Source organism: Haemorhous mexicanus, chromosome 4, assembly GCF_027477595.1.
Source record: "Haemorhous mexicanus isolate bHaeMex1 chromosome 4, bHaeMex1.pri, whole genome shotgun sequence".
Classification (NCBI taxonomy): Eukaryota; Metazoa; Chordata; class Aves; order Passeriformes; family Fringillidae; genus Haemorhous; species Haemorhous mexicanus.
In genome coordinates this window covers 12,815,591-12,834,732 of record NC_082344.1, presented here as the reverse complement: position 1 = coordinate 12,834,732, position 19,142 = coordinate 12,815,591, and the positions used below count along the sequence as shown (strand labels likewise).

General features: G+C 36.2%; 1 protein-coding gene across 10 annotated transcripts in view; it reads left to right on the top strand.

The window, feature by feature from the left end:
• Window positions 1-19,142, top strand: part of INPP4B (inositol polyphosphate-4-phosphatase type II B) — a 312,388-nt gene that overhangs the window by 270,391 nt on the left and 22,855 nt on the right. For all 10 annotated transcript variants that reach the window (XR_009486134.1, XM_059843843.1, XM_059843840.1 and 7 more), the window contains 3 exons: window positions 2,361-2,458; window positions 6,120-6,232; window positions 9,163-9,317. Coding sequence is in view for 9 of the 10 variants with exons in the window: in XM_059843843.1 (XP_059699826.1) it covers window positions 2,361-2,458; window positions 6,120-6,232; window positions 9,163-9,317 (366 nt within the window). In the remaining variant the exon portion in view is untranslated. The remainder of the gene's footprint in view (window positions 1-2,360; window positions 2,459-6,119; window positions 6,233-9,162; window positions 9,318-19,142) is intronic.

Sequence of the window (19,142 nt, the reverse complement as noted above, 5' to 3'; positions counted from 1 at the left end):
GCAGTACTCTGAAATTCTCATGCAATTTTGAAAATTCAAAATTCTTATATCTTAAAGATGGGGTTGAAGAGTCTAGACAAGTGATAAGCTAGAGAAATTAGTACTCTGCAACCTATTTTAATTTTCAAGAAGTTCCCAAGTTCTCTAACCAACCATCCAACTCTTTCACCAGTAAAATGCCAGTTTGTACTGTCTTTTGATTCAGTCTATGTCTAACATTTCAATTTTCTGCATAAATTTTCTCACATATCACCACTCAACTTGGAAAAGTGTCCCAGCCAAAGATTGTTAGAAACTAATTAATGAGTATAATAATAGTCAAGTTTCACCAACGTTTTAATTTTCTCTTCCAAGTGAAGGTTATCGGTCGGTCTTGTTAAATTACCACATTTGTGCAGTGCTAAAACTGCAAGGTAGAAGTCATGATGGTAATACAGATCGCTACCTTTTTAAAACTTTTTTTCTTTTAGCTGCTTTTATTAACAGAGAATCCAAAATACATAATACTTATCTTTAGGTTGCATTTGCTATAAGCCAAAAGCTTATAGCAAAGCTGTAGCTGGAGTAATAGAGGGAGACAGTGAAAATCCTTAACCTGGATAATAGGCAAGAAGTTAATCACCACACGATATTACCTCCTGCTCATTGCCATCAGGTAGCTTTGTGAATATTTATGGGACACTTTTCCAAGTTGAGTGGTGATATGTGAGAAAATTTAGGCAGAAAATTGAAATGTTAGACATAGACTGAATCAAAAGACAGTACAAACTGGCATTTTACTGGTGAAAGAGTTGGATGGTTGGTTAGAGAACTTGGGAACTTCTTGAAAATGAAAATAGGTTATTCTCGATGCCATAAAGAGGAAAGTGCTGAGAGGAATGGCGTGGCCAAACTCATAATGTGCAAAACCAACAAAATCAGTCATGACAGTTCTGAGTGGGATACTCAAAAAAAAAGAGATAAGACATGATGTGGTAAGCAAGAAGCAGGCTGGTGGGAGCTTACATGTGTGAGATAGGCAGGAAGGACTGAGTTATGAATGTTCTGAGGAAAAATTTGACAAGGTTTAGAAATAGCTTGAATACGTGGGGGCTTGTAGAGGAGTTGGTATGAAAAGATGCCTGGCTTGCAAGTGAAGTGGCAGGAAGTATTGTTCCCAGTGGTCATTTTACATTGTGTGCAAAGAAAGCCATGAGAGAAAACATAATAGCCACATAATCTATAAATATGGATATATACTAATATCTACCAAACAAATAAGTTCAATGCAGAAGCAGCTTTTCTACATGTAGTTACAGTTTGCTTTTGTCTTAATTCAAAATATTGCTTAACTCCTAAAGTTGTACATTTGTTTTCGAGACTGAAAACACTGCACATGATTTATGGCAAAAAATATGGAGGGTTTTGTGGGATAAAGAACCTGAGAATATAAAAACATTTTTGTGGCAAATTTCTAGGAAAAAGCCTTTTTTTTTTTTTGATAGAATACACTTGAGAATATTTCTGATTTAAAAGAAACGTTCTCATGTGACAGTGCAGCAATGGCTACTGAGGATGTAGTCACATCAACTCCCTGTGGCCTATTGAAATATTTGCTTCCCTTGTACACAATATAGCAGTATATGTGGCATCTTCTGATCTGTGTCCCCTTCTCTCCACCTGAGTTTCTCAGTTAGCTGCCCATGCCTTTTCTTCCTGTACTCCTCCATTTCCATTTCAAATCTATTCTAAAGATGAATTGCAAAAACTTGGCTCTAACTGCCATGGGAACATTCTGGTCTTAACAATCATATCTGCTGTAGTACCATGAGATTTAGTTTCTTGGCGTGTGAAATGGTTGCTGTAGAAATCTTGATTTTAGAGAGAAAGATTTGTTTTTATAGCTAAAATTAGTTTGTAGATAAGCTTCTCTCCCATCTTGTGTCTCTTCCCTGTTGTCCAGCTCTTACAGAAATTAATATGCTTAAGAAATAGCAGCACTAAGAGATGGAGGAGTTGGTGTTCTCTGCCTGTGGTACCGTTTGGAATGCCCCCAAAGTGCCTTTCCATTTATTCAAGATTTGTGAGGGAAAAAAAATAAGTGCCTTATTGCATGTTTGTAAATAAATTGCTTTGTTAATAAACTTTTGGAAGAGCTATGTATCAGTGATGATCTCATTTCCAAAAATTAATTCCAAAGCATACAAGAACTTAACTACTGCATGTTTGACAAAATCTAATACACTTAGCACTATAAAACAAGTAATATAAAACCAAAGTTATTTCTTTATGCAAAGAAATAATTATAAAGGATAATTTATCTTCTTTTTTTGGTTTGTGGATTTTGGGGTTTTTTCATAATTTATTGCATATTTTCCTAGGTTTGGAGATACCACTTTGCAGGAAAACATTAACCAGGAAAACTTAGAACTTCTAAAAGAATATTACAAGTTGTTTACAGAAAAAATGCCTCCTGATTGTGAGTACAAAATAATGTGATGTCCAGATGGCTTTGAAAAGCTTTGAATGGGTAAAAGGTTGTAAGACAGTAATATTAGCAGAATTCCATAACTTGTTCCATAAATTTAAACATTTTGTATCTGTACATGACCCTGCTGATCTGAAGAGTGATTTCAGGCCCCGTGCCACAGCAGAAACTACAGAGAAAATGAAACAGAGGAATGATGAACTGAACAGCTATTTTAAGTTATTAAAAGAATAAGTTTCTGAATATTTCATGTAGAGGACAGTCTGTACCTACTGTATTTTTACAGAAATACTTGGTGAGAAATTTCATCAGATTCAGTCATACCCTCTGTTCTCATTCTGAAAATGTGTTGAGGTTTGGTGAACCATTGAGAAATCTGCAGATGCAAATACAAGCAATGAGCCACATCATCATTATAAAAATAAAAAGGTTTCATTTGAATAGGCCCTGCATTCCACTTCTATAGAAATTCTGTATTATAAACATAAACATTACTATGCTCTTAGTCTGATTGTCAAAAGCAAGGACTGAAAAAAACATTTGCATCCATTGAATCCTGTTAGTTTTAATGCCCAAACTATAGTCCCAAATGTTGCAGATTTAACAGCCTGATTTTTAGATACTATGTAAAGCTTTGATACATCACATGCATATGAATACATGTTTATCTCTTATATCAGGATGATTTTTATTTGTTAATAATTTTGACAGCAACAAAAATCTCTCTTCCTAAATGGTGGGCAGGATGCCCATCCATCCACCCACAGGCCTAGTATTTCCAGGATGTCTACAGAGGAACTCATACAACAAGTTGGGTGATTAATTTAGGGGAATCTTGCCAAGAAAATATCAAAAAACTAATCTCATCCAGGTTAGGACTAAGGTAGATCTGCTACCTCATAAATGGATTTTATTTTATGACAGCAAAACTTTGCATGCAGACAGTATTGGCTGCTTTTCTTTAACAGAATTTAAACTTGTACTGCCTTCCTGCAGGATTATTAGTGAGCCACACAGTTCCTGGACTTCTTTCAGACTGTGAAGGCTTTTGAGAACTAATTGTGTCTAGTTCATCATGTATTTTCTGGTTATTATAACTTTCTTGCTTTTTTCTCTGTCTTTAAGAACTGTGTCTCTTCTTTATACAGTTTTTTTATGGAACACAAAGCACCTTTTGGTTTCACTGCCCTTCCCAGTAGCTCCCTGCCAGTACATGGACTCACTCTTTTGCCTTGGAGAAATGTGCCTTTTAAACCAGCCTCCTGGGAAAAAAGTGAAGCTCCCAAACTTGTTCATTTGGGGGAGGACTTTAATCCCACTCCTGTTCCCCCACCTCTGGAAGTCAAACCTGCATACAAGGCTGACAGCCACCCTGGTGCTGGGGCCAAGTGAGAGGCGTTCAATATTGATGGCTTTTTGATGGTTTTGTCCTACCTATCCAGATAATTTCCTGTAGTGCCAGTCTGTGCTACAAAATAAATGTAGGACTGTGTTCCCAAAGCTGTTAGTTCCAAACAGTGCTCATAAAGCCCAACAGAATCTGAGGACTCGCAGCCCTATTTGCCAGGCTGTTGCATCCACCCTTGGCAGCGTCCCTGGCCTGCTGCTTCATTCATATATTCCCTTCAAAGAACTCAATTTTCCACTCCCTGAAAGGTATTGTCACCTTTGCTGTTAGTTTTCCTCTTGTGTCTATATTTCTCCATGCTTGTAACTAAGCATCCACTGACTTTCTGTCTTCTTTAAGATGAACATACACTTTGCCATTTACCCATTTCTTAACCAGTAAAATTCTTTTAGCAAAAACTGAAAATAAGGGCATGTTTCCAGCAAGATTCCTACCAAAAATGCTGGCCAAATATGGCTCTGATTGAAGTACCAAAATGGTACTACTTTTATAGGTATACTAAGGACAGTAAGGGTCCAAAAATGTAAGATAGTTGTTTAGTAGTACGTAATTAACTGAAAACAGCAAGGCCGTTTGGTATTTCCAGGCTCCTCCCCCTTATAATCTATAAGCCTGATTATGGTGGTTTAGTACTGTGGAGTTTAAGCAATTGATCATTTCCAGTCAAGGTGCAACTCATTTGGCAGAACTATAAATTAGGAAACTCTTGCTATATCTGTGGTGAAGTCACCCCTCTAAGATGGTGCATTTTCTGCTGTGAACCAAAGGAAAGCTGCCTGGAAGCAATAAAATGTTTAGTGATACATTTGCATAATCTCAAAGCGTCTTTGTCATTGTTTGCTCTGTGTTTTAAAGAAACAGATGCACCCATAAGTGTAATAGTCTAGTAGAGTGTGATGTGTTTTTATGTGCTCTGCATTATCTAATGTACAATCAGAACTTGTAATACATAGTTAAAACAATCCACATTAAAATAATTGCAAAAGAGATTCTGGATGTATGTTTTCCTCCTTTTTTTTTTTTTCTTGTTGTTGTTTGTGAGCTTTTTTAGACAGCACAGTATGAGTGAAGCAACTTAGTTCTTTTTGAATATATTTTAAGTACTTCTTACTATGAATCATGGAAAAGGGAAACTACAGAATTTATTAGACGTAAAAGGTAAAAGCCTGTTGATAAGAGGGATCATTCCAACTTGGATCACGTTAGGAGAATGGATATTGACCTTCATTAATACTTCCCTCATTTTTATTCTTTCAGTTGAGTATAAATCTTTGGGCTTGGGTTTGAGGCCTGGGTTGTGGGGGTTTTCCCCCTCTCTGAATGGATAATTTACTTTCTCTGCTTGAAGAAACTGTATCAATTGATCAATTTAGTTTCACTTCATTTCACTTGATTCTGACCTCTTTTTTTGGTGATAACAGTGATTAAAATTCTTTTTGCTTTGCCACCATGAGAATAAATAATTTCAAAAAACAGATTCTGCTTGTTTTTATTGATTTTTCAGAACTAGTGAAGATAAATGTAACATTATAAAAATCCCTCCTCTATATAAATATGAAACAGAGGGAGAAATTAAATTGCCTACTCTTGAATTTTTGCTAGAGATGTAGGATAAATTAAACTTTATCTTAAATGCCATACCCAGAACAAGCAGGTAAAATTTTGATTTTAAGCAAACTTGAAATTATTTTCTACTTCAAAATAAAGCCCTTCTTAATTTCAGGAGAAATATACTTTGTTACTTTTTAGAGGGAATACTAAGTGCTGTTTAACCCTTATGTTACATTATATAAAAATCTAAGGCACATTTCAAAACAATAATTACATGTTTCAATTTGAAAACAAAACCAAAATGTTTCACTTTAAAATAAAAAAAAAAATCATCCCATCAAAGCAGGTTGTAATACACTCAGGGTTTTTTTATTTTTCTGATTTCTAATGAATGTCTGTAATAGCTGATGAACAGAAATACAGCAGAGATTTGATTTTGTTTTTCACCATCCCTTTATAAGATAAAGGTTAAAGATAATTTAAATTTCCACATGAAGATCTTAGGGAGGACAAAGCAGTACTCAGAAAGGCATAAGGTTTGCTTATTCCTTAAATATTTAGCTGGTAATTTCCATCCAGTCCTGTGTTCCTAAACACGGCTGTAAATAGACCTGTTCTTTACCATGAGCATTCTTTAGTCAGGACAATCATATCACCAACCTTATGAGCCACTTCATCATCCCTTTTTTCCAGGTTTACCACATTTTCAAGAACAAAATGATTTAAAGGGATTGCTAGAAAGTCTTCATCAAAATATACATGCCAAAAAGAGAAAGAACGTAGAAATCATGTGGCTGGCTGCAACGGTAAGCTCTCTTGTTTCAAAGAAATTGATGAACTAATCATAAACTCATTTTCAAAAGCTTGCTTCTATTGTAAGTGCAATGAATTTTAAAGATATGACTGGAGAACTCCTAGTTAAAGGAGGCAGATGTGCTATAACAGTTTTTAATGTACTTATTCTCATAATCACTCATTCCACTCATAAATTTATCTCTTCTTCCTCCACCTAAATTGCAGACAATTTCTTTTTCTCACTTTTTAAACTGGTAGAACATGCTAGAATTTGAGTGATTTGTTTCATATCCATTCTTTGATAATAGAAAATTACTCAAAATAATTTTTTTTAGTGTCCTTGAGGTATGATGTGAGACATGATTGCTTGCTCTGGTGGTTTGGTTTTTTTTTTTTTTTGATATTGCTGCATTCAACTTTTGATTTTCTGTAATTGATTTAATTTCACAAGTAACTGTCACAAAAGACATGCAAAGGGCAGACAATCAGGCACAGGGAGAACACAAAGAAAATTTTTTATCTAACAGTGATTAATACTTACTTTACTTTTTCCCCATAATTCTTTCATGTTTCCCAGTTCTGTGGAGTTTGCATGTACATATTAAAAAAAAAAAAAAGGCCAGGAAAACAACTCAGATGTTTATAAAGAGCTCAAGCTTTTCAGGAATGTGAAATTCAGCCACATAGTTGTCTTATATTCGCAAAAGTACCCTTGGTATCTCTGCCCCATTATACTGGCAGAGAGTTTTTGTTATCTACTGAAAGCGAAGCAAGGCTTTGTGTTTTGGGAGACTTTCAAATGTATATACCCTTCAAGGCAAATAAATATTTGATACAAAATTATTAATAACATTTTCCATGACTTTTTATTAACACCAGGGAAAAAAAAATCTTAACTGTATCTTTGTATTAATAACAGTGCTGTAACTTTGATATTACTAATAACATTTTGCCATGTTGATTATAAATATTATCACATGCTATTGCAGTATAATTCCTTTGTAATGAAAAATACAAGTTTTTCTTGCAATACCAGTCTTGCAATTACTATGAAACACTGCTTTTAAAAAAGTAAAAGATACAGTATAAAATTATTTACAAAAGAATGTGCTGAAACTTTGGGTATAGAAAGTTGTATTTTACATTTATTCAGGGTTCCCTGAAAATAATTTCATGGGTAAAAAGCATTCTTGGGACATACAAAGTGTTTCAGGTTTTTCATTCAGTGAATTTTATTTCTCTTTAGGTTCCCTTACTTTAACTTTCTGAAATGTGTATTTCTGGTTCCAGTGATCTACACATTGTTATTCTGTATTCCATTTATTTCTTGAAAAAGATGTAAGAATAAAACTTTGTCAGTGCAGTAGCTGTGAAATATCACTTTTTTATTGTAGTAGGTGTACGAGATTCCACATATGTATCTGTACCTGCATGTAGTCCCTGATATAATTGGACTGTAAGAATTAATTTAATAGAAGTTGTATATTTCCTCTCCTCCTATGTCTCCCTGCATCAGAGCCCATCACTCATCCAGAATAATTACCTGGGATTTTTTAAATTTATTTTATAAATGACTTTTTAATATTTTAAATTTTTTAAGGACTCATTCACATCAAATAGCCCCCATGAATCATGGACTTCCAAAGATACTAGTGCAAAGAGAATTAATCTCTTCAATGAAACAGTTAACTTCTTTCATGTGTTTATTTAAGAAAATTATCGTATAGTACTTGTTTTAAATCCCAGTGCAACTGTTCAAATTTTTAAACAGATTTAACTTTTCAAATTTTAAATTATAGGATGGAAGAAACACTCGTAGGTTCTCCTTCACTGTCCTGTACCTCTTTGGATTCTAAGTAGTATTCCCTTAATTGATTCTCTAAATTAAACTTTTGAGATTGCCCTCACCATGGTATCACAAAGAACTTAAAGGCTCTAAGTATTTTCTGATTTTAATAGAATTTAATAGTATTTATTGATTTTAATAGAATTTCTGAGAATACAATCAGCAGATGAAGAAACACTTATTTGCTGAACTGACACTGATCATATTCCAGTTCATCCTGCAAGCTCTCCCATGATAGCCAATGTGGGAAGTTCCTTTTTGTGATTACTGCTGTAGTTTACTGCCTTGCCCTATTCTCACAAACATCTTGAGGTTTCATACAGTTATACCTATGATTCTCCAGGGATAGGTGTAAGTAAAGTATTACCTTTTCTCAGGACAAATTACATCTGGGGAAAGGTAGACCCACATTTGGGCACAGCAGCTCTCCTTCAAATTTTTCTTGTTCTAGTAAAATATTTGAAACCATAGTATAAACTAATGGAATGGTACAACCACAGATTTATTCTTAAGGGGAGAAATCATCCTCCAAAATATCATGTTTCCTTTATTTGTTATAACTTTTTCAAAGTATAAGTGAAAGTAGACAATCCATGGCAGTCATTTGTGTTAAACTTTATTAATTGTGAGCCAAACATTGAACAGTTTACCTGGTGAAAATAAAACCTATGTAAGTTAGATGCGCCTGACTCCATACCTTCGCAAGTTAGTTTGCTGCATTCATTTGTGAGTTAAGACTTATCATATCTTTTTTCATTAGGTATTCAGACAATTAAGCTTTCATTGAACAGGATGGTTGCTAGATTAAGTAAGGAAACAGTGAAAGAATTGTTTCTTTCATAGTTATAAAAAAATTTCTTTTATAGTTATAAAAGTCCTGTAGCAGTACATTCAATTTCTGACTTTGACATTTATATAGTGTATAAATGTCAAATTCAGGAATTAAATGTACTGCTACTAATTTTTAATAGGTGCTTTCTTCTTGAGAAATGCTGTAGCTCTCTGGATGTGCTTTCTGGGCTTGCAGAGTTGTAGGGGCTGCACAGCCTGCCTGGTGGAGAAGGGCTAACCTGTGGGGGCCTGCCTGTGTTTCAGATTTGCCGGAAGCTGAATGGAGTGCGCTTCACCTGCTGCAAAAGTGCCAAAGACAGGACATCCATGTCAGTGACGCTGGAGCAGTGCTCCATCCTGAGGGATGAGCACCAGCTGCACAAAGACTTCTTCATTCGGGCGCTGGATTGCATGAGGAGGTAGGTGGAGCTCAGTGCACTTTGAGCTAGGCCAGGACTGCCAGCACAGAGGGTCTAAGGCTGGTTCTAAATGCCCAGTAGAGCCCAAGCCTGGTTTAGCAGCAGCCTGACTGCTGCTAAGTCACCTCTGGAGTGCAGGGTCTTTGCAGCTGTGTGTTTTATCAGTAATTAACAGTTTCTGAGATAGATATGTGATACCTTGCAAGGATCAGCTCACCAAGTGTAGAATAGAACCAGCAGTCTGAACAGCAGCTGCTTTAAAAAAAGTTATATTTCAGTTTTGTGGGTATTTTAAAAAACATTTGCACAGTCATTAAATTATTTTTTCAACATCTACACAAATACTGAGAAAGCAAAAGAAACATTTATTACAGATGGCAGTTCTTACTAGTCTATTTTATTGAAAACAAACATCCAAGTAGGATTGGACTGGTGGTGTTTGCCATCAATATCTGATAAAATCTTTACTGTGCTTTAGAAGAAGTTAATTAAAACATGTTTTATTCTAAATTGCAGCTATGCAGAAATTGAGGCTGATGTTATCAGGAATGTGTAATTAAAAGATGTAAAGATTTCTCATTACCTGAGTCTTTGAGGAATAAAAAACCTTCTTGAGCAAACAAGTTTTGATCGTAAAATTAATCCAGATGCTAGATTATCTAAAGAAACTTTCATAATTGGTTTGAATGAGCTTAACCATATAGTTTTAATCATATAATAACAGTTTTAATCATATTGTCAATAGGAGTTTTAAAATGTGTATCCCTGACACTAGAATAACGCATAACAAAGGTCACTGCAAAACTAATAGAAAATATTTTGGTCTACCTGCAAAGAAATAACTGAATCGTATCTTGGACTTTTGTGAAATACAAATTGTTTGTGTGGTGGATTTATAAAGATCATAATAAGTAAACAATCATGTTTACAGTCTGTAATGGGTAATTCTGGACCTTCATATTTATTACTGCCAAAATTAATGTGTAGATTAATACTGTAGGTTTACCCACATAAACCCTTTGTCCTTTGGCAAAGATAGCTGTTCTAAAGAAAAGGGGTAATTTTATAAAGAGTAAATGAGCTGAGATGGCTTAGTTGTAGGTTTAGTTCACAAGGTGCTGCTAATGCAGTGAGATGTGGTGTGTTGAACTGAGCTGTTTCATGTTGAATGTATTGTACCTTGCATAAATCCCTCAGTCTCTGTAGTAATTCAGTGAGTGAATGAGTTTCGTGCAGTCTTTCATAACTACATGTTTTATCATTAATGAATTCTGAGTTTTCTGTGTTAAATTTTGTTTGTTGGCATTTCAAATGCTTTTTTTTTTCTCGTATGTCTCCAATAAATATAAAAGTATATAAGCTACAGTAAGTTACCAGACACAGGAAAACTAATTAATTACATAAAATCACCATAATGTTAGAACAGCATTGAGTAGAGTAGTAGATTGGAAAATTTTCACATACATAAATATAATTTTAAAAACCCTGAACTTGTTAGTAAAAAAATCTAATAGGTTTTTGTAGATCAAAATATAAATTATTTTGAGTGGGTTTATGTCATGTGACTTATTTGAAAGTTGAGAAGAATAACACATTAGTTATATTTGCAGGCTACAGTAATTTGAAGTCACAAAAGAATGTTGTAAAGGCAAAAAAATCAGAATAATACTTAACAATTAAACAAGCAAATGGGTATATAAGGTTGAAGCACCATTACAAAAATGTAAAATCTATCAGTTATGTTGTAGTTTTAAACAGACAAAAGCTTTATCCTGCTTTTACCCTATATATGAATTTTAGAATTGAACTAAAGTAGGTGAAAAATGAGTTGGATAGGAGGCGATGACTTTTGACTTGGGTGATAGGATTGTCTGAGGATTAAAGCAAAGGCTTTGCAAGTAGTGGCAGTAGCATGCAAAATAATTTTTACCATCACGATAATAAAGCAAAAATCTTCTAGCTGTGCTAGTTGCTATCAGTCTAACACTGTTCACATAACTAGAGGTTTAAAAATAAAATTTTAAAAAACCCAGCCAAATTACTTTTTTCCCCTCTCCAAATACCCTTTTTCCCTCATGAGTTGGCCAATGAAAGCCCAAAAATTCAGAACAGAAGAGTAAAAATGTCAAATGGGAGCATAGAACTTCACCCCACAGTGCTCCTGTTAAGGGTTGGCCTGGCAGTTTAAGATGTGTCTTTGGATGGAGATGTTTTGTATCTTTGCTGCTATTTTCCAAAACAGAGTTATGCAGATACAAATTCAGCAGGGACTGCTGCTCACTCCCCTGGGCTGGAGTACCTCTGGAGCAGTGTTAGAAGGGACACAGCACTGCTGCCTGGGTGGCCTGGCAGGGATCCTCCAGCTGGGCACTGATCCTGTCCACAGATGGAGAAAGGAGCATCACAAAGGAAGGCACTTTGAGACAGCAGATTGGGAAGGAAAGAGCAGATAGGCAAAGGAGAAGAGAAAAACTCCTTGATTTCCACAGGTGTTTTAGCTAAATGTCCTGTATTTCACTTGAGGGAAGTTATGCAATTGTGTTTTTGAGGTTTGTGTGTATGAGGTCAACAGACTTGTTTGGTAGCCCTTGTTACACTTCTCCTTTTGTAGTTTCTTTTTAATTTGATTACTTTTGCAGATCTGAAAGATAGTGCTGTGCATGTCTAAAATTTTCATTGGTTGCTTTTAGAAGCTTTTAGAATGATTTTCACATCTAAGAAGAGAGCCTATTTTCTTTCAAGGGCAGACAGAGAAAAACTATTTGCTGTTTAATTTGCAATTTTAGCTGTTTTTCCCCAATAAATCTTCTCTAGATCACTTTGTTAAACTTTGTCAATCAAATCCCTTTGTGCTGATTGCCACAAATTGCTTTTAAGCCTTTCAAAAGAACAAGTAGACATGAAAAATTCAATTTTAACATCCAGAATCCTAACAGTTTGGATTGACCTTTGAAAGGCTTCTTTTAAGATTTAACAGTAGGAGGTAGAGACTACTGTGAAACTAAGTGAGCTGTAGAAGTAAATGGTGATTCAAAAGCAGACTTTATTGAAAATGCCATAATTTTTAGATATGAAAATTATAAAGGTGCCTGTGTTGCTGTTAGACTTTCTAGTGGTGACACAGCTTTTGCTGTTGGAAAAGGGAAGCATGTGTTTATGGGTTCATGCTTTCTTGCCACCAAAAGCTGAGAGATGCTGGACTCCTGTGTGTTGCTCCTTTTCAGCTTCTTCGGGGTCCCCAGAATTTTGAGCAATCCAGAAGTGATTCCCAATGAAACTTTGGGAATATTTGCTTTGGTGTACATTGCATAACTCTGTTTTGGAAAATACTGCCTGTAGCTGTTTTTCTAATGACTTAGTTTGTAAGTGGAATTGCTGTCTTTTAGTGATAAACTATACAATGTTTGTTGCTTCTTTATAAAAAAAGACTGTACAAGAATCCTTCTATTAGTTCTTCTTTTCACTTATGAAAAATGTGGTGAATGAAGCAATGATGGGAATTCACAGTTTATCATTTACAATATGTAATAGATGGCTTTGTCCTCAGTCATAAGTCTGGCCATTATGATGCTGCAATTGATGTATACCTCAAGCTGCCATTCTATAAATAATTCCACATATTATAATTTCCTTGATATAGGTTTGTGACAACCATTGATCTTAGTGACATGCATAGTTCAGAATGAGGAAAATCAATATATCATCCCCTCTGTATCAAGTGCTTGTAATTCACATCATATTAAAATCCTGTTTATAACATCTCTGCCACTTCCAAGTCGCTTTTTATAGGCATAAATATTCTTATTTTTCCCTTCACCCATACATGAATGTTTCCTATCATTCAGTGTTAACTCTATTCCAAGAGACAGAGAGGCACAAAACTGATTTACCAGAGTTCATTGCAGCATCTGACACATGATTCTATTTTTTTGTCTTTAGAGCTGGCTCCTGTTAAGGGAGAATGGACCCTGGTGGGCAACGCATAATGAAGCAGCTCTGTAAAAAAAATAGATCTTTTTTTTTCTTTTTAAAAAGTTATTTCTTTTCTGAATCTATTTAGCTTTATTGTTTCAGTGACAGGATCCCATTTGGAGTCTGTGGGTAGTGAATAACCTCAGAATCTCCTGTCATTGAGCATGTTTCCAATAAAGCCTCAAAGTAGTAACAAACAAAGGAAATGACAAATCCACTGTCTATGGTGCATCCTCCATGCTGTCAGCCTTATAATCATTCTTAGCAGGGCACAACACCTGTCATGTGTTTCTGACATTGAATACAAAATTTGACTCAATGCGGGACACACTGTTTCCACTTGAAATGGTTAAGGATATCATAGGGTATTTTAGATAAATTGCCTATCAAAAATCTCACTGAAGCGCAAGTTCAAAGAATGAATGAGCTGGACAACACGTATTGGGCTTTTGATGAGCCAATTATGAAGAAAATATTTCCTTTTTCAAAGAGCTGTTTGAGGACAGCTTTGTTTAAAAATGAGTGAGTTGAGGAGGAGGAATAGCTGTAATAGCTCTTTAATCAGGGACTTTCAGGTGTTCTGGGTGTTGAGGTGAACCTTAGCCAGAGAAGAGCCTGTACCAAACACCAGAGCTGTAATTGCCACAGGGACTAGGAAGGAGGAGCAAAGGGACAAGATTAGGGACAGGGATGATCCATGGGCAAATCTCTCTGTGCCTTTCACCCATCTCCCAGCTTTCACACTGCCCCTGTGAGCTTGTGGGAAGAGATGCAGCACATGAAGAAGAGGAGGCACAAGTTCTTCTCTAACCTTTTTCCGGCCCATCTGACTTCCTCCACCTTTTCTTTTTTCATTTAAAAGTATAAGCAGAGTGCAAACAAAATTTTAAAAAGGCAAGCCTGACTTCCAGTATAGATTTTTATGTCATTCTATGGCTCTTTACAAACTTAACATCTCTACTTTGAGGTGGAAACTGTAGATGATTGGCATCACCTGATGTACTGATAGGAGCGTGGGCATTATGTAACAGTAAGGTCCAGTTTTGGTGCATTGAACTGCCATCCATTTCGTTTTCTAAAACTAAATTACCGGTCTGAGGTTTTTTAATAGCTACAGTGTGCAGAGAAAAAGAAAACAAAATGGAGAGAGATGGCCACAAGATGTAATGAGAGTCAATGCCATTGGACACCTTGCTGGAGCCTTTTACAATTAAGGTCTATTTCTGACCATCCTTCTGGAAGGAGGAGGAGGATTATAGGCAATTATTGTGGGCAAAATATCAAACAGTATTTGAAAAGGCTTTTATATTAGAAAATCTAAACTTTTCTAATATAACTTCTGAATTTCACAGAATTGAACTTTATATTGCATCTTTAAAGCAAGTCTCAGATTTTAAAGACTTAAACCAAGGAAAAAAATAAAAGAAAAGTAACCCATGCACACTTTATTTGCACTCTGGAATGTCCTGAGGTTCAGACTTCTACATAGACACACTAGGCAGTATAATTGGCAGTTGTTTTGTAATGTAGCCTCACACTATATGAACCAGTTTTGTCTGTTTTAATGGGGTCAGATGTTTGAATTCATGTTTTGCAAGTGAATGTTCTCTAGCTGGCTGCAGAAGTTTCATTCTCCTGGACCTCATTTCTCCAAATTCTTCCCAAGTGCTGTTTTCAGACTTCTTTCTGATCAACACCCTAGACAACACCCTCTTTTTTACTACACTTTTGCTTGAATATTACCCTCCTTTCTCCTCTGCATGTATGGCTGCCTCTTTTTTCTCTTGCTTAGAGTCTGGGCTCTGGCCTCAGTCACAGCACAGAGAGAACAGCAGAGTCAATCCCCTGCCTCGTGGTTTTGGCTTCAAGTTGTAGTCGCCATCCTCTGGAAGGGAAAAGAATAGCAAGGAAAAGCCTTATCCAGCTCTTTAACCTGGCATATGTTGAACCCTCAAAATAGGTACCTGCTGAATTTTAACAAGGCTTTGTTAGGAAGAGATTTGAACATCTTGCAGGAGCATGCTCTTTTGATAGTTGCATCTCTCACATCTTTATTATCTTGGTGCAGAATATCAAATCCTGCTCTTTAGCAGGGGGGTACTAGCAATTCTCTCAAAAAATAGGTGGGAAAAAGATGTATTTTTTTCTTCTCTTAATTACATTGTAAGTTTGAATTTTCCCATTCAAAATGAACTAACAATTGTGAGTAGACTCTAAATGCAAAGCATTGTGTAGCCTTAATTATAATTACCTTTCCCCTGGAACCTGTAGTAATATTCTTGGATCAATCACTTGGGAGGAAAGGATGTTCAAGGGAAAACACTGAAAACCTTTGTCACTCTTTGCAAAGAATATTTAGGGAAGGAAGTGACTGAGTCTACATTGATGTAGCAGGCAGTAAACAAGAATTCTGAAATAATGCTTAGTTTTTCTATCAGTGCATGAGGGGAAGGTAGAGCCAGTAGAAATCTGCATTGTCTCTAAATTTTGACACCAGTGTTTGAGGAGTCAGTCCTTGAAATGCACTTTCTACTTCTTCAGTGACTACTTAGGGAAGGTGAGCTCTTCAAGAGAACTCAGAACTTGACAGTAAGTTTTATATAATAGGAAAATATACTAATATATCAATTGCAGTATATAGTATTTTATCGTATGTTAAAAGAAGTTCATTTTCAGTTGAAAAAGAAAATTTTAGGGAACATTTAGGTTTCAGCTTCGTGACAAGAAACAACCTTTGATTCCTTGCAGTCTTTTTGCTGAAGGGCCCCTTTTCCCTTTGGCTTCAGGTTGTGTGTGCCAGAGTTCTCCAAAGAAGAACTTGATTAATGGAATTCCAATCATAAACTTGCCTTACTCTGAGTTGTTCTGCTCTGATTTGAACTTTTTGTTTCTCACTGAGATGTTGATGAGGTAAACAATCTGTTAAGTAGCCCAAAGTTGTATTTTCATATCTTGATCCAAATGAGAGTACAGAGAACTGAGCTTTGTCTTTGCTCTCTGTGAATATTTTAATTATTCAGTATAGACAGTGAGAAATGTATGAAATTAATTACCATGTGCACTCTATGGTCACTTAGTTTTTAAAACCAGCCCAATGAAAAAACCTTATCTGATAAATTTGCTTTCCCATTTAGTGCCACAGTCTGTGTTTGGATGCTTAATAGTGCAGAAGTTAATTTAAACACTGCATTTGATTAATTACAGAACAAAAAAAAAAATTAAAATAAGGAAAAGGAAAAAGCTTCCTAAAAACCTTTTCTAATAGAAAGGATTTCTGTCACTTTTGCCATGCATATATTGCAGGCCCATAGTTCTGGATTTCACCTGTAATGGTTAGACAAATCTAGCATGCAAGTAGTTAGATTGTTGTGAAATATTGTTTGGTGTTCACTTTTGAGACTCTTCTAGTTTATGGAAAACTTCATCAATTTTCGCATTTATTCAGTGCTTTATTGCTTATTTAGAGCTTCCATGAAAGACTAGGTCTTAGCAGAAATCAACAACCAGATGTATTATAATCACCAGACTGAGTAATACCAGGTTTCTTCCTGTTATATTTCACTTTAATTAAGATTTCCTGGAAGAGTGTGTGGACAAAGTCCTGTATGCATGTTCATTATCTGTTGAAAATCCAAGTCCTACAGCTGAATTACCATGGCTTTGGCCATGTTCAGCTAAATCTCTGGAAGAACAACATTGCTAAGTCTAAAATTTAGATAAGAAAAAGCCAGAAATGAGAGTAAGAGGGCAGTAGTAGCATACAATAACTGGTTAAAGCTACTAAATATGAAATTTCTTCAAGAAGTTATTGGCCTCTAAAACAGTGTTCTTTTCAGAATAATATAACTTGGACAGGGAGGGCTCATAACTTCCTGTCTGCAGTCCCAGCAACCTACAGACTGTCCAAAGGTTGGAGGGGGCACACAAAGGAGAAGCAACCAGCTGCTCTTCCAAAAAAGGTGCTTTTGTAATAGAAGATTCTGCATTCTTTCAGGAGAAAGATGATGGAGTGTCAGGCTATAGCTCTGGCTGGCTTGTGAAGGAAGCAGGTAACAGACATTTCTAGGTTTATCTTTTCTCTCATTTTAGACTCCCTTGATCCCTTAATAAACTTAGTTTCTTTTTGTAGGAATGCTCCCTGGCTCGGATAATCATCTTTTCTTGTCCAGCAGCTTGGTTTCAGTTTTTTTTCATAAGTTCCATCCCTTGGGATGCTGTGCTGGCTCATGGTCAGCCATCATCTCTGGGGACTAGCCTAGTGCTTATTATGTACATGACATGAGAGAATCCAACATTCAATCTCCATATTATCTTTTTCCATTTACTATTATTATGCATTCATAAGGTGACCTGGCACATTCTGTTATACAATTGTGCTTTCAAATAGTTAGGGTCCTATTCAACTTCAGACACTGGATCTGAAATTTTCTATCTCAGGTTCTTTAGGGAAAGAATCTAAAATCGTACTGGATACCCAAATAAAAGGAGAGATGTAATTGTGTGTCATCATCACCCCCCATATTTTATAGCCATAATTTGAGGAACTGTCTTTGATGTATGGGTGTTTTCTCCCTTCAGTCTGCTGCTGTTTTCTTTTTCCAATGAGCATTTCCCTGTTTCTTACTCTCTTGCAGTAACATCTTGGTGTGTGGTATTTTTATAGAAACTCTTTTGACAGTGGCCTTTCTCAGCTCAGCTGAGGGAGTTAGTTTTAGAAGTAGTTTCTACTTGCTGCTTTCTGTGACAGCTCTAGTTTGGTGAGTGACATTTCATAAGTGTATCCTTATCATTACAGCAGCCACTGGTGACGTTTCACTGGAATAGCTGGCAGCAACAAGTTCTTTCTCAGTGTTTACCTGCAGTACAAGTCCTGGTAGCTGTTTGCAGTGGAGTGACCAGAAGAGTTTTCATTTGGGTTATTATGTACCTATTATTTATTTCCTACTTTCATGATGTTAATCTGCAGTCAGCTGGAACTAAACTCCAGTAATGGAGCCAGCAGTATTATACTGTTATCCCATTCTCTGGATCATCTAGAGATGAAGCTGGGAGATAATTTTGGGAACTTGCATTCCTAATAGCGGAAGTCTCTACTATAATTTGTATTAATAGGAATCACGTGTTTATAAGGAAGTTAATGCAAAGGAAATGTTGGAGTCCTGCCAAAGCACACAGCCAAATCCACAGTTGACTCCTAAAGCTAGAACAGTTAAAGTAGTTTCTGCAGGGACTTAGTGGTGCTGCAGTTGTACTGTGGTTCTAAACATACCCCTAATGCCAAAATCACTGTGCACTGCTTTGGCTGTGCATCTGCAGTGCTGTTCCTGTGCTCTGGTCTAGGTTTACTTCCCTGCCAGCTTGTCTCCTCTCCCCATCCTGGATGTTGCCATGTGTGTATTGTCTTCCAGCAGTGGGAAAAGCCCTTGGCTTTTCTGCTCTGTTGGAGATGCTCCTAATGCCCCAGGAAGGTGCCAGAGCACTCTGCCGAGTCTTCTGATTCCAGGCAAGGCTTAACCAAGATTAGCTCCATGTTCCCTTGGACCATGGAGATCAAAGTGTGGGAAGGGAATCGCTGTTCCCTTTCTCTCCTGTTAAGGGATGACATACTTTGGTATATGAACAAGCCTCTTTTTTAGATTACCCCTTACTGAGGTAGACAATGCCTCTCTGTATGTTACTCAGGAACTTCACTTATTGTTCTGTGAAATTATTGTGTAGTACATGTATAAAAAAATCTTCCTTTTCTGCCCCTCTCATTCATCATATGGGTTTCCTGATGTATCATCAGCTTTAATTTCATGCTACAGCCTCCCCTTGACTGCACGTTTCCTTACACTTGTGAGAACACTGTAA